The 24,892-nt window shown below is 53.1% G+C and overlaps 1 protein-coding gene across 1 annotated transcript in view; it reads right to left on the reverse strand.

Moving 5' to 3' along the window:
- LOC115129925 (equilibrative nucleobase transporter 1-like) overlaps positions 1 to 23,695 on the reverse strand; it is a 37,573-nt gene extending 13,878 nt beyond the window's left edge. Inside the window, exons 1-7 of the mRNA XM_029660723.2 lie at positions 23,626 to 23,695; positions 22,942 to 23,287; positions 22,653 to 22,782; positions 20,766 to 20,812; positions 20,507 to 20,583; positions 20,155 to 20,247; positions 19,910 to 20,049 (exon numbers count right to left, since the gene is read on the reverse strand). Coding sequence (XP_029516583.1) covers positions 19,910 to 20,049; positions 20,155 to 20,247; positions 20,507 to 20,583; positions 20,766 to 20,812; positions 22,653 to 22,782; positions 22,942 to 23,128 — 674 coding nt within the window. The 5' untranslated portion in view covers positions 23,129 to 23,287; positions 23,626 to 23,695. The remainder of the gene's footprint in view (positions 1 to 19,909; positions 20,050 to 20,154; positions 20,248 to 20,506; positions 20,584 to 20,765; positions 20,813 to 22,652; positions 22,783 to 22,941; positions 23,288 to 23,625) is intronic.
- Positions 23,696 to 24,892: the final 1,197 nt, after the last annotated feature.

Here is a 24,892-nt window from a genome sequence, read left to right on the forward strand (position 1 = left end):
CTTACCCGTAGGTGTATCTCTCAGGGAGGGGGTAGGAGATGTATTCTTACCCGTAGGTGTATCCCTCAGGGAGGGTAGGAGATGTATTCTTACCCGTAGGTGTATCCCTCAGGGAGGGGTAGGAGATGTATTCTTACCCATAGGTGTATCCCTCAGGGAGGGGTAGGATATGTATTCTTACCCGTAGGTGTATCCCTCAGGGAGGGGTAGGATATGTATTCTTACCCGTAGGTGTATCCCTCAGGGAGGGGGTAGGAGATGTGTTCTTACCCGTAGGTGTAGCCCTCAGGGAGGGGTTAGGGGATGTGTTCTTACCCGTAGGTGTATCTCTCAGGGAGGGGGTAGGAGATGTATTCTTACCCGTAGGTGTATCCCTCAGGGAGGGTAGGAGATGTGTTCTTACCCGTAGGTGTAGGCCTCAGGGAGGGGTAGGAGATGTATTCTTACCCGTAGGTGTATCCCTCAGGGAGGGGTAGGAGATGTGTTCTTACCCATAGGTGTATCCCTCAGGGAGGGGTAGGAGATGTGTTCTTACCCATTGGTGTAGCCCTCAGGGAGGGGGTAGGGGATTTGTTCTTACCCGTAGGTGTATCCCTCAGGGAGGGGGTAGGAGATGTGTTCTTACCCGTAGGTGTAGCCCTCAGGGAGGGGGTAGGAGATGTATTCTTACCCGTAGGTGTATCCCTCAGGGAGGGGGTAGGGGATGTGTTCTTACCCATAGGGGTATCCCTCAGGGAGGGGGTAGGAGATGTATTCTTACCCGTAGGTGTATCCCTCAGGGAGGGGGTAGGAGATGTATTCTTACCCGTAGGTGTATCCCTCAGGGAGGGGGTAGGAGATGTGTTCTTACCCATAGGTGTATCCCTCAGGGAGGGGGTAGGAGATGTGTTCTTACCCATAGGTGTAGCCCTCAGGGAGGGGGTAGGGGATGTATTCTTACCCGTAGGTGTATCTCTCAGGGAGGGGGTAGGAGATGTGTTCTTACCCGTAGGTGTAGCCCTCAGGGAGGGGGTAGGAGATGTATTCTTACCCGTAGGTGTATCCCTCAGGGAGGCGGTAGGGGATGTGTTCTTACCCGTAGGTGTATCCCTCAGGGAGGGGGTAGGAGATGTGTTCTTACCCGTAGGTGTAGCCCTCAGGGAAGGGGTAGGGGATGTGTTCTTACCCGTAGGTGTAGCCCTCAGGGAGGGGGTAGGAGGTGTATTCTTACCCGTAGGTGTATCCCTCAGGGAGGGGTAGGGGATGTGTTCTTACCCATAGGTGTATCCCTCAGGGAGGGGGTAGGAGATGTGTTCTTACCCGTAGGTGTATCCCTCAGGGAGGGGGTAGGAGATGTGTTCTTACCCGTAGGTGTAGCCCTCAGGGAGGGGGTAGGAGATGTGTTCTTACCCATAGGTGTATCCCTCAGGGAGGGGGTAGGGGATGTGTTCTTACCCGTAGGTGTAGCCCTCATGGAGGGGGTAGGAGATGTGTTCTTACCCGTAGGTGTAGCCCTCATGGAGGGGGTAGGGGATGTGTTTCATACCCGTAGGTGTATCCCTCAGGGAGGGGGTAGGAGATGTGTTCTTACCCGTAGGTCTAGCCCTCATGGAGGGGGTAGGGGATGTGTTCTTACCCGTAGGTGTATCCCTCGGGGAGGGGGTAGGAGATGTTTTCTTACCCGTAGGTGTATCCCTCAGGGAGGGGGTAGGAGATGTGTTCTTACCCGTAGGTGTATCCCTCAGGGAGGGGGTAGGAGATGTATTCTTACCCGTAGGTGTAGCCCTCAGGGAGGGGGTAGGAGATGTATTCTTACCCCGAGGTGTATCCCTCAGGGAGGGGTAGGAGATGTATTCTTACCCGTAGGTGTATCCCTCAGGGAGGGGTAGGAGATGTATTCTTACCCGTAGGTGTATCCCTCAGGGAGGGGTAGGAGATGTATTCTTACCCGTAGGTGTATCCCTCAGGGAGGGGGTAGGATATGTATTCTTACCCGTAGGTGTATCCCTCAGGGAGGGGTAGGAGATGTATTCTTACCCGTAGGTGTATCCCTCAGGGAGGGGTAGGAGATGTGTTCTTACCCGTAGGTGTAGCCCTCAGGGAGGGGGTAGGAGATGTGTTCTTACCCGTAGGTGTAGGCCTCAGGGAGGGGTAGGAGATGTATTCTTACCCGTAGGTGTATCCCTCAGGGAGGGGGTAGGAGATGTGTTCTTACCCATAGGTGTATCCCTCAGGGAGGGGGTAGGAGATGTGTTCTTACCCATTGGTGTAGCCCTCAGGGGGGGGGTAGGGGATGTGTTCTTACCCGTAGGTGTATCCCTCAGGGAGGGGGTAGGAGATGTGTTCTTACCCGTAGGTGTAGCCCTCAGGGAGGGGGTAGGAGATGTATTCTTACCCGTAGGTGTATCCCTCAGGGAGGGGGTAGGGGATGTGTTCTTACCCATAGGGGTATCCCTCAGGGAGGGGTAGGAGATGTATTCTTACCCGAGGTGTATCCCTCAGGGAGGGGTAGGAGATGTATTCTTACCCGAGGTGTATCCCTCAGGGAGGGGTAGGAGATGTGTTCTTACCCGTAGGTGTAGGCCTCAGGGAGGGGGTAGGAGATGTATTCTTACCCGCAGGTGTATCCCTCAGGGAGGGGTAGGAGATGTATTCTTACCCGTAGGTGTAGGCCTCAGGGAGGGGTAGGAGATGTATTCTTACCCGTAGGTGTAGGCCTCAGGGAGGGGGTAGGAGATGTATTCTTACCCGTAGGTGTATCTCTCAGGGAGGGTAGGATATGTATTCTTACCCGTAGGTGTATCTCTCAGGGAGGGGTAGGAGATGTATTCTTACCCGTAGGTGTATCCCTCAGGGAGGGGGTAGGAGATGTATTCTTACCCGTAGGTGTATCCCTCAGGGAGGGGTAGGAGATGTATTCTTACCCAGAGGTGTATCCCTCAGGGAGTGGGTAGGAGATGTATTCTTACCCGTAGGTGTAGCCCTCAGGGAGGGGTAGGGGATGTGTTCTTACCTGTAGGTGTATCCCTCAGGGAGGGGTAGGAGATGTATTCTTACCCGAGGTGTATCCCTCAGGGAGGGGTAGGAGATGTATTCTTACCCGTAGGTGTAGGCCTCAGGGAGGGGTAGGAGATGTATTCTTACCCGTAGGTGTAGGCCTCAGGGAGGGGGTAGGAGATGTATTCTTACCCGTAGGTGTATCTCTCAGGGAGGGGTAGGATATGTATTCTTACCCGTAGGTGTATCTCTCAGGGAGGGTAGGAGATGTATTCTTACCCGTAGGTGTATCCCTCAGGGAGGGGGTAGGAGATGTATTCTTACCCGTAGGTGTATCCCTCAGGGAGGGGGTAGGAGATGTATTCTTACCCGTAGGTGTATCTCTCAGGGAGGGGGTAGGAGATGTGTTCTTACCCGTAGGTGTAGCCCTCAGGGAGGGGGTAGGAGATGTATTCTTACCCGTAGGTGTATCCCTCAGGGAGGCGGTAGGGGATGTGTTCTTACCCGTAGGTGTATCCCTCAGGGAGGGGGTAGGAGATGTGTTCTTACCCGTAGGTGTAGCCCTCAGGGAAGGGGTAGGGGATGTGTTCTTACCCGTAGGTGTAGCCCTCAGGGAGGGGTAGGAGGTGTATTCTTACCCGTAGGTGTATCCCTCAGGGAGGGGTAGGGGATGTGTTCTTACCCATAGGTGTATCCCTCAGGGAGGGGTAGGAGATGTGTTCTTACCCAGAGGTGTATCCCTCAGGGAGGGTAGGAGATGTGTTCTTACCCGTAGGTGTGTAGCCCTCAGGGAGGGGGTAGGAGATGTGTTCTTACCCATAGGTGTATCCCTCAGGGAGGGGGTAGGGGATGTGTTCTTACCCGTAGGTGTAGCCCTCATGGAGGGGGTAGGAGATGTGTTCTTACCCGTAGGTGTAGCCCTCATGGAGGGGGTAGGGGATGTGTTCTTACCCGTAGGTGTATCCCTCAGGGAGGGGGTAGGAGATGTGTTCTTACCCGTAGGTCTAGCCCTCATGGAGGGGGTAGGGGATGTGTTCTTACCCGTAGGTGTATCCCTCAGGGAGGGGGTAGGAGATGTTTTCTTACCCGTAGGTGTATCCCTCAGGGAGGGGGTAGGAGATGTGTTCTTACCCGTAGGTGTATCCCTCAGGGAGGGGGTAGGAGATGTATTCTTACCCGTAGGTGTAGCCCTCAGGGAGGGGGTAGGAGATGTATTCTTACCCGTAGGTGTATCCCTCAGGGAGGGGTAGGAGATGTATTCTTACCCGTAGGTGTATCCCTCAGGGAGGGGGTAGGAGATGTATTCTTACCCGTAGGTGTATCCCTCAGGGAGGGGGTAGGAGATGTATTCTTACCCGTAGGTGTATCCCTCAGGGAGGGGGTAGGATATGTATTCTTACCCGTAGGTGTATCCCTCAGGGAGGGGTAGGAGATGTATTCTTACCCGTAGGTGTATCCCTCAGGGAGGGTAGGAGATGTGTTCTTACCCGAGGTGTAGCCCTCAGGGAGGGGGTAGGAGATGTGTTCTTACCCGTAGGTGTAGGCCTCAGGGAGGGGGTAGGAGATGTATTCTTACCCGTAGGTGTATCCCTCAGGGAGGGGGTAGGAGATGTGTTCTTACCCATAGGTGTATCCCTCAGGGAGGGGGTAGGAGATGTGTTCTTACCCATTGGTGTAGCCCTCAGGGGGTAGGGGATGTGTTCTTACCCGTAGGTGTATCCCTCAGGGAGGGGTAGGAGATGTATTCTTACCCGTAGGTGTATCTCTCAGGGAGGGGTAGGATATGTATTCTTACCCGTAGGTGTATCTCTCAGGGAGGGGGTAGGAGATGTATTCTTACCCGTAGGTGTATCCCTCAGGGAGGGGGTAGGAGATGTATTCTTACCCGTAGGTGTATCCCTCAGGGAGGGGGTAGGAGATGTATTCTTACCCGTAGGTGTATCCCTCAGGGAGTGGGTAGGAGATGTATTCTTACCCGTAGGTGTAGCCCTCAGGGAGGGGGTAGGGGATGTGTTCTTACCTGTAGGTGTATCCCTCAGGGAGGGGGTAGGAGATGTATTCTTACCCGTAGGTGTATCCCTCAGGGAGGGGGTAGGAGATGTATTCTTACCCGTAGGTGTAGGCCTCAGGGAGGGGGTAGGAGATGTATTCTTACCCGTAGGTGTAGGCCTCAGGGAGGGGGTAGGAGATGTATTCTTACCCGTAGGTGTATCTCTCAGGGAGGGGTAGGATATGTATTCTTACCCGTAGGTGTATCTCTCAGGGAGGGGGTAGGAGATGTATTCTTACCCGTAGGTGTATCCCTCAGGGAGGGTAGGAGATGTATTCTTACCCGTAGGTGTATCCCTCAGGGAGGGGTAGGAGATGTATTCTTACCCGTAGGTGTATCCCTCAGGGAGGGGGTAGGAGATGTATTCTTACCCGTAGGTGTAGCCCTCAGGGAGGGGTAGGGGATGTGTTCTTACCCAGGTGTATCCCTCAGGGAGGGGGTAGGAGATGTATTCTTACCCGTAGGTGTATCCCTCAGGGAGGGGTAGGAGATGTATTCTTACCCGTAGGTGTATCCCTCAGGGAGGGGTAGGAGATGTATTCTTACCCGTAGGTGTATCTCTCAGGGAGGGTAGGAGATGTGTTCTTACCCGTAGGTGTAGCCCTCAGGGAGGGGGTAGGAGATGTATTCTTACCCGTAGGTGTATCCCTCAGGGAGGCGGTAGGGGATGTGTTCTTACCCGTAGGTGTATCCCTCAGGGAGGGGGTAGGAGATGTGTTCTTACCCGTAGGTGTAGCCCACAGGGAAGGGGTAGGGGATGTGTTCTTACCCATAGGTGTATCCCTCAGGGAGGGGGTAGGAGATGTGTTCTTACCCGTAGGTGTAGCCCTCAGGGAGGGGGTAGGGGATGTGTTCTTACCCGTAGGTGTAGCCCTCAGGGAGGGGGTAGGAGATGTGTTCTTACCCGTAGGTGTAGCCCTCAGGGAGGGGGTAGGGGATGTGTTCTTACCCGAGGTGTAGCCCTCAGGGAGGGGTAGGAGATGTGTTCTTACCCGTAGGTGTATCCCTCAGGGAGGGGTAGGAGATGTGTTCTTACCCGTAGGTGTAGCCCTCATGGAGGGGGTAGGGGATGTGTTCTTACCCGTAGGTGTATCCCTCAGGGAGGGGGTAGGAGATGTTTTCTTACCCGTAGGTGTATCCCTCAGGGAGGGGGTAGGAGATGTGTTCTTACCCGTAGGTGTAGCCCTCAGGGAGGGGGTAGGAGATGTATTCTTACCCGTAGGTGTATCCCTCAGGGAGGGGTAGGGGATGTGTTCTTACCCATAGGTGTATCCCTCAGGGAGGGGTAGGAGATATGTTCTTACCCGAGGTGTAGCCCTCAGGGAGGGGTAGGGGATGTGTTCTTACCCGAGGTGTAGCCCTCAGGAGGGTAGGAGATGTATTCTTACCCGTAGCTGTATCCCTCAGGGAGGGGGTAGGGGATGTGTTCTTACCCATAGGTGTATCCCTCAGGGAGGGGGTAGGAGGTGTGTTCTTACCCGTAGGTGTAGCCCTCAGGGAGGGGGTAGGGGATGTGTTCTTACCCGTAGGTGTAGCCCTCAGGGAGGGGGTAGGAGATGTGTTCTTACCCGTAGGTGTAGCCCTCAGGGAGGGGGTAGGAGATGTATTCTTACCCGTAGGTGTAGGCCTCAGGGAGGGGGTAGGAGATGTATTCTTACCCGTAGGTGTAGGCCTCAGGGAGGGGGTAGGAGATGTATTCTTACCCGTAGGTGTATCTCTCAGGGAGGGGGTAGGAGATGTATTCTTACCCGTAGGTGTATCTCTCAGGGAGGGGGTAGGAGATGTATTCTTACCCGTAGGTGTATCCCTCAGGGAGGGGGTAGGAGATGTATTCTTACCCGTAGGTGTATCCCTCAGGGAGGGGGTAGGAGATGTATTCTTACCCATAGGTGTATCCCTCAGGGAGGGGGTAGGATATGTATTCTTACCCGTAGGTGTATCCCTCAGGGAGGGGGTAGGATATGTATTCTTACCCGTAGGTGTATCCCTCAGGGAGGGGGTAGGAGATGTGTTCTTACCCGTAGGTGTAGCCCTCAGGGAGGGGTTAGGGGATGTGTTCTTACCCGTAGGTGTATCTCTCAGGGAGGGGGTAGGAGATGTATTCTTACCCGTAGGTGTATCCCTCAGGGAGGGGGTAGGAGATGTGTTCTTACCCGTAGGTGTAGGCCTCAGGGAGGGGTAGGAGATGTATTCTTACCCGTAGGTGTATCCCTCAGGGAGGGGGTAGGAGATGTGTTCTTACCCATAGGTGTATCCCTCAGGGAGGGGGGTAGGAGATGTGTTCTTACCCATTGGTGTAGCCCTCAGGGAGGGGGTAGGGGATTTGTTCTTACCCGTAGGTGTATCCCTCAGGGAGGGGGTAGGAGATGTGTTCTTACCCGTAGGTGTAGCCCTCAGGGAGGGGGTAGGAGATGTATTCTTACCCGTAGGTGTATCCCTCAGGGAGGGGGTAGGGGATGTGTTCTTACCCATAGGGGTATCCCTCAGGGAGGGGGTAGGAGATGTATTCTTACCCGTAGGTGTATCCCTCAGGGAGGGGGTAGGAGATGTATTCTTACCCGTAGGTGTATCCCTCAGGGAGGGGGTAGGAGATGTGTTCTTACCCATAGGTGTATCCCTCAGGGAGGGGGTAGGAGATGTGTTCTTACCCATAGGTGTAGCCCTCAGGGAGGGGGTAGGGGATGTATTCTTACCCGTAGGTGTATCTCTCAGGGAGGGGGTAGGAGATGTGTTCTTACCCGTAGGTGTAGCCCTCAGGGAGGGGGTAGGAGATGTATTCTTACCCGTAGGTGTATCCCTCAGGGAGGCGGTAGGGGATGTGTTCTTACCCGTAGGTGTATCCCTCAGGGAGGGGGTAGGAGATGTGTTCTTACCCGTAGGTGTAGCCCTCAGGGAAGGGGTAGGGGATGTGTTCTTACCCGTAGGTGTAGCCCTCAGGGAGGGGGTAGGAGGTGTATTCTTACCCGTAGGTGTATCCCTCAGGGAGGGGTAGGGGATGTGTTCTTACCCATAGGTGTATCCCTCAGGGAGGGTAGGAGATGTGTTCTTACCCGTAGGTGTATCCCTCAGGGAGGGGTAGGAGATGTGTTCTTACCCGTAGGTGTAGCCCTCAGGGAGGGGGTAGGAGATGTGTTCTTACCCATAGGTGTATCCCTCAGGGAGGGGGTAGGGGATGTGTTCTTACCCGTAGGTGTAGCCCTCATGGAGGGGGTAGGAGATGTGTTCTTACCCGTAGGTGTAGCCCTCATGGAGGGGGTAGGGGATGTGTTTCATACCCGTAGGTGTATCCCTCAGGGAGGGGTAGGAGATGTGTTCTTACCCGTAGGTCTAGCCCTCATGGAGGGGTAGGGGATGTGTTCTTACCCGTAGGTGTATCCCTCGGGAGGGGTAGGAGATGTTTTCTTACCCGTAGGTGTATCCCTCAGGGGGAGGGTAGGAGATGTGTTCTTACCCGTAGGTGTATCCCTCAGGGAGGGGGTAGGAGATGTATTCTTACCCGTAGGTGTAGCCCCTCAGGGAGGGGTAGGAGATGTATTCTTACCCGTAGGTGTATCCCTCAGGGAGGGTAGGAGATGTATTCTTACCCGTAGGTGTATCCCTCAGGGAGGGGGTAGGAGATGTATTCTTACCCGTAGGTGTATCCCTCAGGGAGGGGGTAGGAGATGTATTCTTACCCGTAGGTGTATCCCTCAGGGAGGGGGTAGGATATGTATTCTTACCCGTAGGTGTATCCCTCAGGGAGGGGGTAGGAGATGTATTCTTACCCGTAGGTGTATCCCTCAGGGAGGGGGTAGGAGATGTGTTCTTACCCGTAGGTGTAGCCCTCAGGGAGGGGGTAGGAGATGTGTTCTTACCCGTAGGTGTAGGCCTCAGGGAGGGGGTAGGAGATGTATTCTTACCCGTAGGTGTATCCCTCAGGGAGGGGGTAGGAGATGTGTTCTTACCCATAGGTGTATCCCTCAGGGAGGGGGTAGGAGATGTGTTCTTACCCATTGGTGTAGCCCTCAGGGGGTAGGGGATGTGTTCTTACCCGTAGGTGTATCCCTCAGGGAGGGGGTAGGAGATGTGTTCTTACCCGTAGGTGTAGCCCTCAGGGAGGGGGTAGGAGATGTATTCTTACCCGTAGGTGTATCCCTCAGGGAGGGTAGGGGATGTGTTCTTACCCATAGGGGTATCCCTCAGGGAGGGGTAGGAGATGTATTCTTACCCGTAGGTGTATCCCTCAGGGAGGGGGTAGGAGATGTATTCTTACCCGTAGGTGTATCCCTCAGGGAGGGGGTAGGAGATGTGTTCTTACCCGTAGGTGTAGGCCTCAGGGAGGGGGTAGGAGATGTATTCTTACCCGTAGGTGTATCCCTCAGGGAGGGGGTAGGAGATGTATTCTTACCCGTAGGTGTAGGCCTCAGGGAGGGTAGGAGATGTATTCTTACCCGTAGGTGTAGGCCTCAGGGAGGGGGGGTAGGAGATGTATTCTTACCCGTAGGTGTATCTCTCAGGGAGGGTAGGATATGTATTCTTACCCGTAGGTGTATCTCTCAGGGAGGGGTAGGAGATGTATTCTTACCCGTAGGTGTATCCCTCAGGGAGGGGGTAGGAGATGTATTCTTACCCGTAGGTGTATCCCTCAGGGAGTGGGTAGGAGATGTATTCTTACCCGTAGGTGTAGCCCTCAGGGAGGGGTAGGGGATGTGTTCTTACCTGTAGGTGTATCCCTCAGGGAGGGGTAGGAGATGTATTCTTACCCGTAGGTGTATCCCTCAGGGAGGGGTAGGAGATGTATTCTTACCCGTAGGTGTAGGCCTCAGGGAGGGGTAGGAGATGTATTCTTACCCGTAGGTGTAGGCCTCAGGGAGGGGGTAGGAGATGTATTCTTACCCGTAGGTGTATCTCTCAGGGAGGGGGTAGGATATGTATTCTTACCCGTAGGTGTATCTCTCAGGGAGGGGTAGGAGATGTATTCTTACCCGTAGGTGTATCCCTCAGGGAGGGGTAGGAGATGTATTCTTACCCGTAGGTGTATCCCTCAGGGAGGGTAGGAGATGTATTCTTACCCGTAGGTGTATCCCTCAGGGAGGGTAGGAGATGTATTCTTACCCGTAGGTGTAGCCCTCAGGGAGGGGTAGGGGATGTGTTCTTACCTGTAGGTGTATCCCTCAGGGAGGGGTAGGAGATGTATTCTTACCCGTAGGTGTATCCCTCAGGGAGAGGGTAGGAGATGTATTCTTACCCGTAGGTGTATCCCTCAGGGAGGGGTAGGAGATGTATTCTTACCCGTAGGTGTATCTCTCAGGGAGGGGGTAGGAGATGTGTTCTTACCCGTAGGTGTAGCCCTCAGGGAGGGGGTAGGAGATGTATTCTTACCCGTAGGTGTATCCCTCAGGGAGGCGGTAGGGGATGTGTTCTTACCCGTAGGTGTATCCCTCAGGGAGGGGGTAGGAGATGTGTTCTTACCCGTAGGTGTAGCCCTCAGGGAAGGGGTAGGGGATGTGTTCTTACCCGTAGGTGTAGCCCTCAGGGAGGGGGTAGGAGGTGTATTCTTACCCGTAGGTGTATCCCTCAGGGAGGGGGTAGGGGATGTGTTCTTACCCATAGGTGTATCCCTCAGGGAGGGGGTAGGAGATGTGTTCTTACCCGTAGGTGTATCCCTCAGGGAGGGGGTAGGAGATGTGTTCTTACCCGTAGGTGTAGCCCTCAGGGAGGGGGTAGGAGATGTGTTCTTACCCATAGGTGTATCCCTCAGGGAGGGGGTAGGGGATGTGTTCTTACCCGTAGGTGTAGCCCTCATGGAGGGGGTAGGAGATGTGTTCTTACCCGTAGGTGTAGCCCTCATGGAGGGGGTAGGGGATGTGTTCTTACCCGTAGGTGTATCCCTCAGGGAGGGGGTAGGAGATGTGTTCTTACCCGTAGGTCTAGCCCTCATGGAGGGGTAGGGGATGTGTTCTTACCCGTAGGTGTATCCCTCAGGGAGGGTAGGAGATGTTTTCTTACCCGTAGGTGTATCCCTCAGGGAGGGTAGGAGATGTGTTCTTACCCGTAGGTGTATCCCTCAGGGAGGGGTAGGAGATGTATTCTTACCCGTAGGTGTAGCCCTCAGGGAGGGGTAGGAGATGTATTCTTACCCGTAGGTGTATCCCTCAGGGAGGGGTAGGAGATGTATTCTTACCCGTAGGTGTATCCCTCAGGGAGGGGTAGGAGATGTATTCTTACCCGTAGGTGTATCCCTCAGGGAGGGTAGGAGATGTATTCTTACCCGTAGGTGTATCCCTCAGGGAGGGGTAGGATATGTATTCTTACCCGTAGGTGTATCCCTCAGGGAGGGGTAGGAGATGTATTCTTACCCGTAGGTGTATCCCTCAGGGAGGGTAGGAGATGTGTTCTTACCCGTAGGTGTAGCCCTCAGGGAGGGGTAGGAGATGTGTTCTTACCCGTAGGTGTAGGCCTCAGGGAGGGGTAGGAGATGTATTCTTACCCGTAGGTGTATCCCTCAGGGAGGGGGTAGGAGATGTGTTCTTACCCATAGGTGTATCCCTCAGGGAGGGGGTAGGAGATGTGTTCTTACCCATTGGTGTAGCCCTCAGGGGGGGGGTAGGGGATGTGTTCTTACCCGTAGGTGTATCCCTCAGGGAGGGGGTAGGAGATGTATTCTTACCCGTAGGTGTATCTCTCAGGGAGGGGGTAGGATATGTATTCTTACCCGTAGGTGTATCTCTCAGGGAGGGGGTAGGAGATGTATTCTTACCCGTAGGTGTATCCCTCAGGGAGGGGGTAGGAGATGTATTCTTACCCGTAGGTGTATCCCTCAGGGAGGGGGTAGGAGATGTATTCTTACCCGTAGGTGTATCCCTCAGGGAGTGGGTAGGAGATGTATTCTTACCCGTAGGTGTAGCCCTCAGGGAGGGGGTAGGGGATGTGTTCTTACCTGTAGGTGTATCCCTCAGGGAGGGGGTAGGAGATGTATTCTTACCCGTAGGTGTATCCCTCAGGGAGGGGGTAGGAGATGTATTCTTACCCGTAGGTGTAGGCCTCAGGGAGGGGGTAGGAGATGTATTCTTACCCGTAGGTGTAGGCCTCAGGGAGGGGGTAGGAGATGTATTCTTACCCGTAGGTGTATCTCTCAGGGAGGGGGTAGGATATGTATTCTTACCCGTAGGTGTATCTCTCAGGGAGGGGGTAGGAGATGTATTCTTACCCGTAGGTGTATCCCTCAGGGAGGGGGTAGGAGATGTATTCTTACCCGTAGGTGTATCCCTCAGGGAGGGGGTAGGAGATGTATTCTTACCCGTAGGTGTATCCCTCAGGGAGGGGGTAGGAGATGTATTCTTACCCGTAGGTGTAGCCCTCAGGGAGGGGGTAGGGGATGTGTTCTTACCTGTAGGTGTATCCCTCAGGGAGGGGGTAGGAGATGTATTCTTACCCGTAGGTGTATCCCTCAGGGAGGGGGTAGGAGATGTATTCTTACCCGTAGGTGTATCCCTCAGGGAGGGGGTAGGAGATGTATTCTTACCCGTAGGTGTATCTCTCAGGGAGGGGGTAGGAGATGTGTTCTTACCCGTAGGTGTAGCCCTCAGGGAGGGGGTAGGAGATGTATTCTTACCCGTAGGTGTATCCCTCAGGGAGGCGGTAGGGGATGTGTTCTTACCCGTAGGTGTATCCCTCAGGGAGGGGGTAGGAGATGTGTTCTTACCCGTAGGTGTAGCCCACAGGGAAGGGGTAGGGGATGTGTTCTTACCCATAGGTGTATCCCTCAGGGAGGGGGTAGGGGATGTGTTCTTACCCGTAGGTGTAGCCCTCATGGAGGGGGTAGGAGATGTGTTCTTACCCGTAGGTGTAGCCCTCATGGAGGGGGTAGGGGATGTGTTCTTACCCGTAGGTGTATCCCTCAGGGAGGGGGTAGGAGATGTGTTCTTACCCGTAGGTCTAGCCCTCATGGAGGGGGTAGGGGATGTGTTCTTACCCGTAGGTGTATCCCTCAGGGAGGGGGTAGGAGATGTTTTCTTACCCGTAGGTGTATCCCTCAGGGAGGGGGTAGGAGATGTGTTCTTACCCGTAGGTGTATCCCTCAGGGAGGGGGTAGGAGATGTATTCTTACCCGTAGGTGTAGCCCTCAGGGAGGGGGTAGGAGATGTATTCTTACCCGTAGGTGTATCCCTCAGGGAGGGGGTAGGAGATGTATTCTTACCCGTAGGTGTATCCCTCAGGGAGGGGGTAGGAGATGTATTCTTACCCGTAGGTGTATCCCTCAGGGAGGGGTAGGAGATGTATTCTTACCCGTAGGTGTATCCCTCAGGGAGGGGGTAGGATATGTATTCTTACCCGTAGGTGTATCCCTCAGGGAGGGTAGGAGATGTATTCTTACCCGTAGGTGTATCCCTCAGGGAGGGGTAGGAGATGTGTTCTTACCCGTAGGTGTAGCCCTCAGGGAGGGTAGGAGATGTGTTCTTACCCGTAGGTGTAGGCCTCAGGGAGGGGTAGGAGATGTATTCTTACCCGTAGGTGTATCCCTCAGGGAGGGGTAGGAGATGTGTTCTTACCCATAGGTGTATCCCTCAGGGAGGGGTAGGAGATGTGTTCTTACCCATTGGTGTAGCCCTCAGGGGGGGTAGGGGATGTGTTCTTACCCGTAGGTGTATCCCTCAGGGAGGGGTAGGAGATGTGTTCTTACCCGTAGGTGTAGCCCTCAGGGAGGGGTAGGAGATGTATTCTTACCCGTAGGTGTATCCCTCAGGGAGGGGTAGGGGATGTGTTCTTACCCATAGGGGTATCCCTCAGGGAGGGGGTAGGAGATGTATTCTTACCCGTAGGTGTATCCCTCAGGGAGGGGTAGGAGATGTATTCTTACCCAGAGGTGTATCCCTCAGGGAGGGGTAGGAGATGTGTTCTTACCCGTAGGTGTAGGCCTCAGGGAGGGGTAGGAGATGTATTCTTACCCGTAGGTGTATCCCTCAGGGAGGGGTAGGAGATGTATTCTTACCCGTAGGTGTAGGCCTCAGGGAGGGGTAGGAGATGTATTCTTACCCGTAGGTGTAGGCCTCAGGGAGGGGTAGGAGATGTATTCTTACCCGTAGGTGTAGGCCTCAGGGAGGGGGTAGGATATGTATTCTTACCCGTAGGTGTATCTCTCAGGGAGGGGGTAGGAGATGTATTCTTACCCGTAGGTGTATCCCTCAGGGAGGGGGTAGGAGATGTATTCTTACCCGTAGGTGTATCCCTCAGGGAGGGGTAGGAGATGTATTCTTACCCGTAGGTGTATCCCTCAGGGAGGGGTAGGAGATGTATTCTTACCCGTAGGTGTAGCCCTCAGGGAGGGGTAGGGGATGTGTTCTTACCTGTAGGTGTATCCCTCAGGGAGGGGTAGGAGATGTATTCTTACCCGTAGGTGTATCCCTCAGGGAGGGGTAGGAGATGTATTCTTACCCGTAGGTGTATCCCTCAGGGAGGGGTAGGAGATGTATTCTTACCCGTAGGTGTAGCCCTCAGGGAGGGGTAGGAGATGTGTTCTTACCCATTGGTGTAGCCCTCAGGGAGGGGTAGGGGATGTGTTCTTACCCGTAGGTGTATCCCTCAGGGAGGGGTAGGAGATGTGTTCTTACCCGTAGGTGTAGCCCTCAGGGAGGGGGTAGGAGATGTATTCTTACCCGTAGGTGTATCCCTCAGGGAGGGGGTAGGGGATGTGTTCTTACCCATAGGTGTATCCCTCAGGGAGGGGGTAGGAGATGTATTCTTACCCGTAGGTGTATCCCTCAGGGAGGGGTAGGAGATGTATTCTTACCCGTAGGTGTATCCCTCAGGGAGGGTAGGAGATGTGTTCTTACCCGTAGGTGTAGGCCTCAGGGAGGGGGTAGGAGATGTATTCTTACCCGTAGGTGTATCCCTCAGGGAGGGGGTAGGGGATGTATTCTTACCCGTAGGTGTAGGCCTCAGGGAGGGGGTAGGAGATGTATTCTTACCCGTAGGTGTAGGCCTCAGGGAGGGGGTAGGAGATGTATTCTTACCCGTAGGTGTATCCCTCAGGGAGGGGGTAGGAGATGTATTCTTACCCGTAGGTGTATCCCTCAGGGAGGGGGTAGGGGATGTGTTCTTACCCATAGGTGTATCCCTCAGGGAGGGGGTAGGAGATGTGTTCTTACCCGTAGGTGTAGCCCTCAGGGAGGGGGTAGGGGATGTGTTCTTACCCGTAGGTGTAGCCCTCAGGGAGGGGGTAGGAGATGTGTTCTTACCCGTAGGTGTAGCCCTCAGAGAGGGGGTAGGGGATGTGTTCCTACCCGTAGGTGTATCCCTCAGGGAGGGGGTAGGAGATGTGTTCTTACCCGTAGGTGTAGGCCTCAGGGAGGGGGTAGGAGATGTATTCTTACCCGTAGGTGTAGGCCTCAGGGAGGGGGTAGGAGATGTATTCTTACCCGTAGGTGTATCTCTCAGGGAGGGGGTAGGAGATGTATTCTTACCCGTAGGTGTATCCCTCAGGGAGGGGGTAGGAGATGTGTTCTTACCCGTAGGTGTAGCCCTCAGGGAGGGGGTAGGAGATGTGTTCTTACCCATAGGTGTATCCCTCAGGGAGGGGGTAGGGGATGTGTTCTTACCCGTAGGTGTAGCCCTCAGGGAGGGGGTAGGAGATGTATTCTTACCCGTAGGTGTAGGCCTCAGGGAGGGGGTAGGAGATGTATTCTTACCCGTAGGTGTATCCCTCAGGGAGGGTAGGAGATGTGTTCTTACCCGTAGGTGTAGCCCTCAGGGAGGGGTAGGAGATGTGTTCTTACCCATAGGTGTATCCCTCAGGGAGGGGTAGGGGATGTGTTCCTACCCGTAGGTGTATCCCTCAGGGAGGGGGTAGGAGATGTGTTCTTACCCGTAGGTGTAGGCCTCAGGGAGGGGGTAGGAGATGTATTCTTACCCGTAGGTGTAGGCCTCAGGGAGGGGGTAGGGGATGTGTTCCTACCCGTAGGTGTATCCCTCAGGGAGGGGGTAGGAGATGTGTTCTTACCCGTAGGTGTAGGCCTCAGGGAGGGGGTAGGAGATGTATTCTTACCCGTAGGTGTAGGCCTCAGGGAGGGGGTAGGAGATGTATTCTTACCCGTAGGTGTATCTCTCAGGGAGGGGGTAGGAGATGTATTCTTACCCGTAGGTGTATCCCTCAGGGAGGGGTAGGAGATGTGTTCTTACCCGTAGGTGTAGCCCTCAGGGAGGGGGTAGGAGATGTGTTCTTACCCATAGGTGTATCCCTCAGGGAGGGGGTAGGGGATGTGTTCTTACCCGTAGGTGTAGCCCTCAGGGAGGGGGTAGGAGATGTATTCTTACCCGTAGGTGTAGGCCTCAGGGAGGGGGTAGAAGATGTATTCTTACCCGTAGGTGTATCCCTCAAGGAGGGGGTAGGAGATGTGTTCTTACCCGTAGGTGTAGCCCTCAGGGAGGGGGTAGGAGATGTGTTCTTACCCATAGGTGTATCCCTCAGGGAGGGGGTAGGGGATGTGTTCTTACCCGTAGGTGTAGCCCTCAGGGAGGGGGTAGGAGATGTGTTCTTACCCGTAGGTGTAGCCCTCAGGGAGGGGGTAGGAGATGTATTCTTACCCGTAGGTGTAGCCCTCAGAGAGGGGGTAGGGGATGTGTTCCTACCCGTAGGTGTATCCCTCAGGGAGGGGGTAGGAGATGTGTTCTTACCCGTAGGTGTAGGCCTCAGGGAGGGGGTAGGAGATGTATTCTTACCCGTAGGTGTATCCCTCAGGGAGGGGGTAGGGGATGTGTTCTTACCCATAGGTGTATCCCTCAGGGAGGGGGTAGGAGATGTGTTCTTACCCGTAGGTGTAGCCCTCAGGGAGGGGGTAGGGGATGTGTTCTTACCCGTAGGTGTAGCCCTCAGGGAGGGGGTAGGAGATGTATTCTTACCCGTAGGTGTATCCCTCAGGGAGGGGGTAGGGGATGTGTTCTTACCCATAGGTGTATCCCTCAGGGAGGGGGTAGGAGGTGTGTTCTTACCCGTAGGTGTAGCCCTCAGGGAGGGGGTAGGGGATGTGTTCTTACCCGTAGGTGTAGCCCTCAGGGAGGGGGTAGGAGATGTGTTCTTACCCGTAGGTGTAGCCCTCAGGGAGGGGGTAGGAGATGTGTTCTTACCCGTAGGTGTAGCCCTCAGAGAGGGGGTAGGGGATGTGTTCCTACCCGTAGGTGTATCCCTCAGGGAGGGGGTAGGAGATGTGTTCTTACCCGTAGGTGTAGGCCTCAGGGAGGGGGTAGGAGATGTATTCTTACCCGTAGGTGTAGGCCTCAGGGAGGGGGTAGGAGATGTATTCTTACCCGTAGGTGTATCTCTCAGGGAGGGGGTAGGAGATGTATTCTTACCCGTAGGTGTATCCCTCAGGGAGGGGGTAGGAGATGTGTTCTTACCCGTAGGTGTAGCCCTCAGGGAGGGGGTAGGAGATGTGTTCTTACCCATAGGTGTATCCCTCAGGGAGGGGGTAGGGGATGTGTTCTTACCCATAGGTGTAGCCCTCATGGAGGGGGTAGGGGATGTGTTCTTACCCGTAGGTGTAGCCCTCAGGGAGGGGGTAGGAGATGTGTTCTTACCCGTAGGTGTAGCCCTCAGGGAGGGGGTAGGAGATGTGTTCTTACCCGTAGGTGTAGCCCTCATGGAGGGGGTAGGGGATGTGTTCTTACCCATAGGTGTATCCCTCAGGGAGGGGGTAGGAGATGTGTTCTTACCCGTAGGTGTAGCCCTCAGGGAGGGGGTAGGGGATGTGTTCTTACCCGTAGGTGTATCCCTCAGGGAGGGGGTAGGAGATGTGTTCTTACCCGTAGGTGTAGCCCTCAGGGAGGGGGTAGGAGATGTATTCTTACCCGTAGGTGTATCCCTCAGGGAGGGGTAGGGGATGTGTTCTTACCCATAGGTGTATCCCTCAGGGAGGGTAGGAGATGTGTTCTTACCCGTAGGTGTAGCCCTCAGGGAGGGGTAGGGGATGTGTTCTTACCCGTAGGTGTAGCCCTCAGGGAGGGGTAGGAGATGTATTCTTACCCGTAGGTGTATCCCTCAGGGAGGGGGTAGGGGATGTGTTCTTACCCGTAGGTGTATCCCTCAGGGAGGGGGTAGGAGGTGTGTTCTTACCCGTAGGTGTAGCCCTCAGGGAGGGGGTAGGGGATGTGTTCTTACCCGTAGGTGTAGCCCTCAGGGAGGGGGTAGGAGATGTGTTCTTACCCGTAGGTGTAGCCCTCAGGGAGGGGGTAGGAGATGTGTTCTTACCCATAGGTGTAGCCCTCAGGGAGGGGGTAGGGGATGTATTCTTACCCGTAGGTGTATCTCTCAGGGAGGGGGTAGGAGATGTGTTCTTACCCGTAGGTGTAGCCCTCAGGGAGGGGGTAGGAGATGTATTCTTACCCGTAGGTGTATCCCTCAGGGAGGGGGTAAGGGATGTGTTCTTACCCGTAGGTGTATCCCTCAGGGAGGGGGTAGGAGATGTGTTCTTACCCGTAGGTGTAGCCCTCAGGGAGGGGGTAGGGGATGTGTTCTTACCCGTAGGTGTAGCCCTCAGGGAGGGGGTAGGAGGTGTATTCTTACCCGTAGGTGTATCCCTCAGGGAGGGGGTAGGGGATGTGTTCTTACCCATAGGTGTATCCCTCAGGGAGGGGTAGGAGATGTGTTCTTACCCGTAGGTGTAGCCCTCAGGGAGGGGTAGGGGATGTGTTCTTACCCAGAGGTGTAGCCCTCAGGGAGGGGTAGGAGATGTGTTCTTACCCGTAGGTGTAGCCCTCAGGGAGGGGGTAGGAGATGTGTTCTTACCCGTAGGTGTAGCCCTCATGGAGGGGGTAGGGGATGTGTTCTTACCCGTAGGTGTAGCCCTCAGGGAGGGGGTAGGAGATGTGTTCTTACCCGTAGGTGTAGCCCTCAGGGAGGGGGTAGGAGATGTATTCTTACCCGTATGTGTATCCCTCAGGGAGGGGGTAGGGGATGTGTTCTTACCCGTAGGTGTATCCCTCAGGGAAGGGGTAGGAGATGTGTTCTTACCCGTAGGTGTAGCCCTCAGGGAGGGGGTAGGGGATGTGTTCTTACCCGTAGGTGTAGCCCTCAGGGAGGGGGTAGGAGATGTGTTCTTACCCGTAGGTGTAGCCCTCAGGGAGGGGGTAGGAGATGTGTTCTTACCCGTAGGTGTAGCCCTCAGGTAGGGGGTAGGGGATGTGTTCTTACCCGTAGGTGTATCCCTCAGGGAGTGGGTAGGAGATGTGTTCTTACCCGTAGGTGTATCCCTCAGGGAGGGGGTAGGAGATGTGTTCTTACCCGTAGGTGTATCCCTCAGGGAGGGGGTAGAAGATGTGTTCTTACCCATAGGTGTATCCCTCAGGGAGGGGGTGGGGGATGTGTTCTTACCCGTAGGTGTATCCCTCAGGGAGGGGGTAGGAGATGTGTTCTTATCCGTAGGTGTAGCCCTCGGGGAGGGGGTAGGAGATGTGTTCTTACCCGTAGGTGTATCCCTCAGGGAGGGGGTAGGAGATGTGTTCTTACCCGTAGGTGTAGCCCTCAGGGAGGGGGTAGGGGATGTGTTCTTACCCATAGGTGTAGCCCTCAGGGAGGGGGTAGGAGATGTGTTCTTACCCGTAGGTGTATCCCTCAGGGAGGGGGTAGGAGATGTATTCTTACCCGTAGGTGTAGCCCTCAGGGAGGGGGTAGGAGATGTATTCTTACCCGTAGGTGTATCCCTCAGGGAGGGGTAGGAGATGTGTTCTTACCCGTAGGTGTAGCCCTCAGGGAGGGGGTAGGGGATGTGTTCTTACCCGTAGGTGTAGCCCTCAGGGAGGGGGTAGGGGATGTGTTCTTACCCGTAGGTGTAGCCCTCATGGAGGGGGTAGGGGATTTGTTCTTACCCGTAGGTGTAGCCCTCATGGAGGGGGTAGGGGATTTGTTCTTACCCGTAGGTGTAGCCCTCAGGGAGGGGGTAGGGGATGTGTGTTCTGGGTAGAAGGAGGAAGGTCCTGGCCAGGTGGATGATGCCATACGCAGCCAGGAAGAGAAAAGAGGCACGTAGAGAGATCCCAACCTCAAATAGCAGCTAGAGGGAGACACGAGGGAAGAAATCACCATCATCATCATCTTAATTAACTCATGGACAGCTACCGACTGATAGTCTGTGGGCGGGTGTGTTTAACAATGTTACCTTGATGATGAGGAAGAGGGCGGAGGAGGAGTCGAAGGCACCATTGTAAAGGGTGATGATGGTGGAGCGAGTGGAACCAAACAGGTTGCCTATCTACAGGGGGCCACAGAGAGGGGAAACATGACTCGCCAGGCCTGTGTGTCTGAGTGTCTCATGCTTCTCATCAGTACACACCACAGACTGACAAAACCACAGGTCAAAAGGAAGCAAATGTGTGGCCCAAGGCAAGGTTGTCCATGGTTACATCAAGGGTATGTTCTCAGTCACGGTCCTGTTTACTGAGAGAACCCTGAGGACTGCTATGTACATGACTGATGTTTATTCAGGAGGTCATAAATATGAGAGGACGGACCTGCATGTTGGTGACCAGAAACAATATGCCTCCCACAGCGATGAAGGACAGGGCCGGGAAGAGGAGAGAGGACAGAGCTGAGAGAGAAAAAACAACAGACTTATCCCTCTTGAGATCTTGCAAATTGCTGATGAAAGTGTAACGATCTTGTCAACTGTTGATAAAAAATGTATCAAACTCCATGGTGTTCGTGTAAGCTGTTCCATCAAACCTGTTTTTCTCAAATAGTATTACACTATAGAAAAGTAAAGGATTTTACCTGAACTTGAAAAGGCCACAAGCAAGGCACCAGTGGTGTACAGTGATCTGGAGAATAAGAATAAGTGATCACAACCATCATGTGAATTCAGCCAGACGTGCACGTGAACACACACACACGCACGCACGCACGCACGCACGCACGCACGCACGCACGCACACACACACACACACACACACACACACACACACACACACACACACACACACACACACACACACAGGCAGGGGTTAATGATAAAAGAGACTCAGGTTTAACTCTAATTCTTTCACCTGGTACTCCCTCCTACTGTCCTAGTCCTGTTCTGAGAGCCTTTAGCCTATTCACTGTGTCTTCCTGGCCCTCACTAGGAGGTGTAGTTCCCATCTCCACCTCTCTCTTTAGTCTCCACTCTCTCTATTCTACTGTGTTTTCCTGGCCCTCACTAGGAGGTGCAGTTCTCATCTCCACCTCTCTCTTTAGTCTCCGCTCTCTCTATTCTACTGTGTCTTCCTGGCCCTCACTAGGAGGTGTAGTTCTCATCTCCACCTCTCTCTCTAGTCTCCACTCTATTTGCATTGCTTCTCTTTTCATTTCCCCTCTACCCATAGCAAAAACATCTGGATTGGCTTCTGATTGGCTCAGCCAATGTTGTTGCGGGTTTTGTAATCTGTGGCTATGAAATGTTGTTAAGTAACTGGGTCTGTGCCACATTAACCCTGGTTGGCCCATTCCAACCCCATCAGCCCCGAACTCAACCACACTCTGAACAATCACAGTCAACATAACTCCCAGCCCTCGCTCCTTTCAACTATAGCTCAAAATCTCTTCCACCCTATAACTCTTCCATCCTGTCCAACGTCAAAACGTCAAAGTCCGATCTACTCAAACAAGAAACTAGAACCCCCCCGCCCCACCACTTTCCCTCGGGCTCTCTTTTCAGTCACTATATCTCTCATGTCCTTCTGCCTACTCTCTCTCTCTCTCTCTTTCGCTAACACACACACACACACTTTGCCTTTCCCTTGCTCTTCCCAGAGCTCACAGACATGGGAACCCCTCCAAGGGAAATAACAGGATGTGACAGGCAGAGAACGAGTGACTTGGCACTGGAGAGTAAACACACATGCTTTATACCGTCACTTAGATACCAAAACCAGGGAGAACGATAGACAGGGACAGAGATAAACTGTTGGAGAGAGTGGTGAAGAGAGAGACAGACAGAGGGCTCTCTGTTATGGCTCAGGCCATAACAGCTGATGTGGTGCTTCATAGATCTGTGTCTTTCTTTGACGGTCTCTGTCTAACAGCCATGAAATCGGTCACATTAGGTAGCACAGACTAGACACCAATAAATCTCAATTTCCGTGAGATGAAGCACTTATTAAACTTTTGAACAGATTTTTTTTATTTTTTATTTTACCTTTATTTAACCAGGCAAGTCAGTTAAGAACACATTCTTATTTTCAATGACGGCCTGGGAACAGTGGGTTAACTGCCTGTTCAGGGGCAGAACGACAGATTTGTACCTTGTCAGCTCGGGGGTTTGAACTCGCAACCTAACATTCAACAAGACTTTATAGTCTACTGTCTTCACGTAAGGCCAAATCCTTGCGGGCAACTCGAGGCTGAGCGCAAATTAGTGGTTGAGGTCAATGGAAGATTTGCGTGAAATGTCAAGTTACAGTCTCAAGTTAAGATTAGACAATACTCGTGTAGCTGTGTTCAGTCCTGTGTTTTAGTGACAACACTGCATTTGACTGTTTCACATTCTCTCTGTCAGTTGTCTCTTGCCAGATTGTTATCGTTACTACAATTGACATCTAACCATCAATCACGGTTGAATATAGGTTATGAACCCTGTGCAGCTTTAGTGATGCTTTATAACATGTTTATACAAAGACTTACATTCCCAGCAGCCTGACTGCCATGGTGCCAAAACGGTCGAACAGGAAGCCATTGGGCAGCAGTAGAAAGTTGGTCATGAAGGAAGCGATGGTGAAGATGAGGGAGAACTGTTCATCCTGACCACTGCAGTCTGAAACACACGCGCACACACACACACACACAGGCAGTCAGAGAGCTGTCAGTATGGACAGGTGTGTGTGTGTGTGTGTGTGTGTGTGTGTGTGTGTGCATGAGATATGTATTTGTATTGTAAGCTCTACTGTGACAGTGAAGCGTCTCAGTCACTGACCTAGGAATTGCATTCCATTGACCCCGGGGATGTTGACACACAGGTAGCTGAAGTAGCCTTCTGTCTTCAGGACGAACACCAGGGAGGCCCAGCCGAACACGGCCCCAGCAAAACAAAGGCACTCCAGCAGCCCTGTGACCAGGGTCAGCCACCTCCGCAGCCCTGCCCCTCCCTCACACCTGAGCATGGTCTCGTCCCGCACACACACACACACACACACACAGCGCCCACAATTTCACCCTCTCTCTTTTTAAGCTTCCCTGGTAGTCACTTCACTGTAGTCACTTCCCTGGTAGTCACTTCACTGTAGTCACTTCACTGTAGTCACTTCACTGTAGTCACTTCACTGAAGAGAGGAAACAAGAAAAAGAGAAAATCAGAACTGAGAAGAAACAAAATTGAAGGTAAAAAATAAATGATCCTCTCTCTCCTCTGAAAGTGCTTTCAAATGTCAATGACTCTCTTGAATGACCTTTTTGAATAGCATATAGCCTAAATAATGCTTTCCTGTGTCGTTGTGACGCCTGGCCATTGCATTTTGCTGCAGTCGTATTGAATGCCAACATATTAATACTCCAACATTGCCAAAGAAACCAGACACATTAAAAAAAAGAGACAACTGCCCCACTGCAACATTCCTTATTTCATTTATGTGGAAAAATGAAACCACCCTACATTACTCACGGTTCAGAACAATTCCCCCAGTCACTTATATTAACAACTCCTTCTCTCTCTCCTCTTAACTCTCTTTTTCATACTTTATATAAACCTTCCTTCACCCAGTCTCCCCTCCCTTCAGTTCAACCCCTCCTCTCCCGTAAATCCCTCTCGCTCTCATCTCAAGTAATATTGTCGGGGTCGTGTCTGAATGCGTTACACATTAAATGTGAACCCCCGTGTACCGGACACCACCGCGGATGCCGTGGTAAAGGCTAGGATGGCCTTCCTCAGGTGTTCTACAGGGCATATCAAAGCGAGAGCCGAACGCTTCCTTAGGTACCTCTTTCTGAGTTTTCGTTTGGAAAACGATCTCTCCTCAGTAGCGACAGTCACAAGGATGGTAAAAAACAGCTTGATTGCCATAGCAACACCAGGGAAACTTGGCAGAAGGGAGATGTGCTTGAAATACAGCAGTTCTGCAACATCTTTAATTGAGCCTCTCATTCTCCTGAATTGCCAGGTTAACTGTACAGGGAGCTCTGGGGACAGGTCGTCTGGATACCGGAAAGCCAATCATTTGGCAGATGCAGATTATCGTCTTTAGCAGACAACAGTTCTTGAGGGCTTGAACAAAAAAAAGCGGTTTGCGATTTCATCTATATTGTGAACCGCCGTTTGAGTTGTGTGGTTGCATAATCAACAGTCCCTTATCTCTGGTATACTTAAGCAATAAGGCACCTCGGGGTTTGTGTAATATGGCCAATATACCACGGCTAAGGGTTGTTCTTACGCACGACGCATCGCGGAGTGCCTGGATACAGTCATTAGCCGTGGTATATTGGCCTTATACCAAAACCCCCGAGGTGCCTTATTGCTATTATAAACTGGTTGCCAATGTAATTAGAACAGTACAAAATATTTTCTGAGGTCATACCAGTGGTATACGGTCTGATATACCATGTCTTTCAGCCGAACAGCATTCAGGGCTCAAACCATCGGTTTATAATTTTGCATGCATCATTCAAGACTGCGTTTAAATTGTGTGCAGCACAATGGACATATAACGTCTCAGGAAAGACTGTCTGGGTTGGTAATACTCACTATAGAAAACAGTCAGGCTCCCAACCTGGACCTACAACCCTTGGCGAAAACATTTGCACACAAAAAAGGAAGCCTTCAGGACACCAGGGGAGTCTCTTAAATTGGATTTAATTGAATTTACCCTGAATATTGCAGCCCATTTGTGTAGGCTACTAGCCAGACAAAATCGGGTTCAACAATAAATAGTGGC

This window comes from Oncorhynchus nerka, linkage group LG5 (genome assembly GCF_034236695.1).
Source record: "Oncorhynchus nerka isolate Pitt River linkage group LG5, Oner_Uvic_2.0, whole genome shotgun sequence".
NCBI lineage: Eukaryota > Metazoa > Chordata > Actinopteri > Salmoniformes > Salmonidae > Oncorhynchus > Oncorhynchus nerka.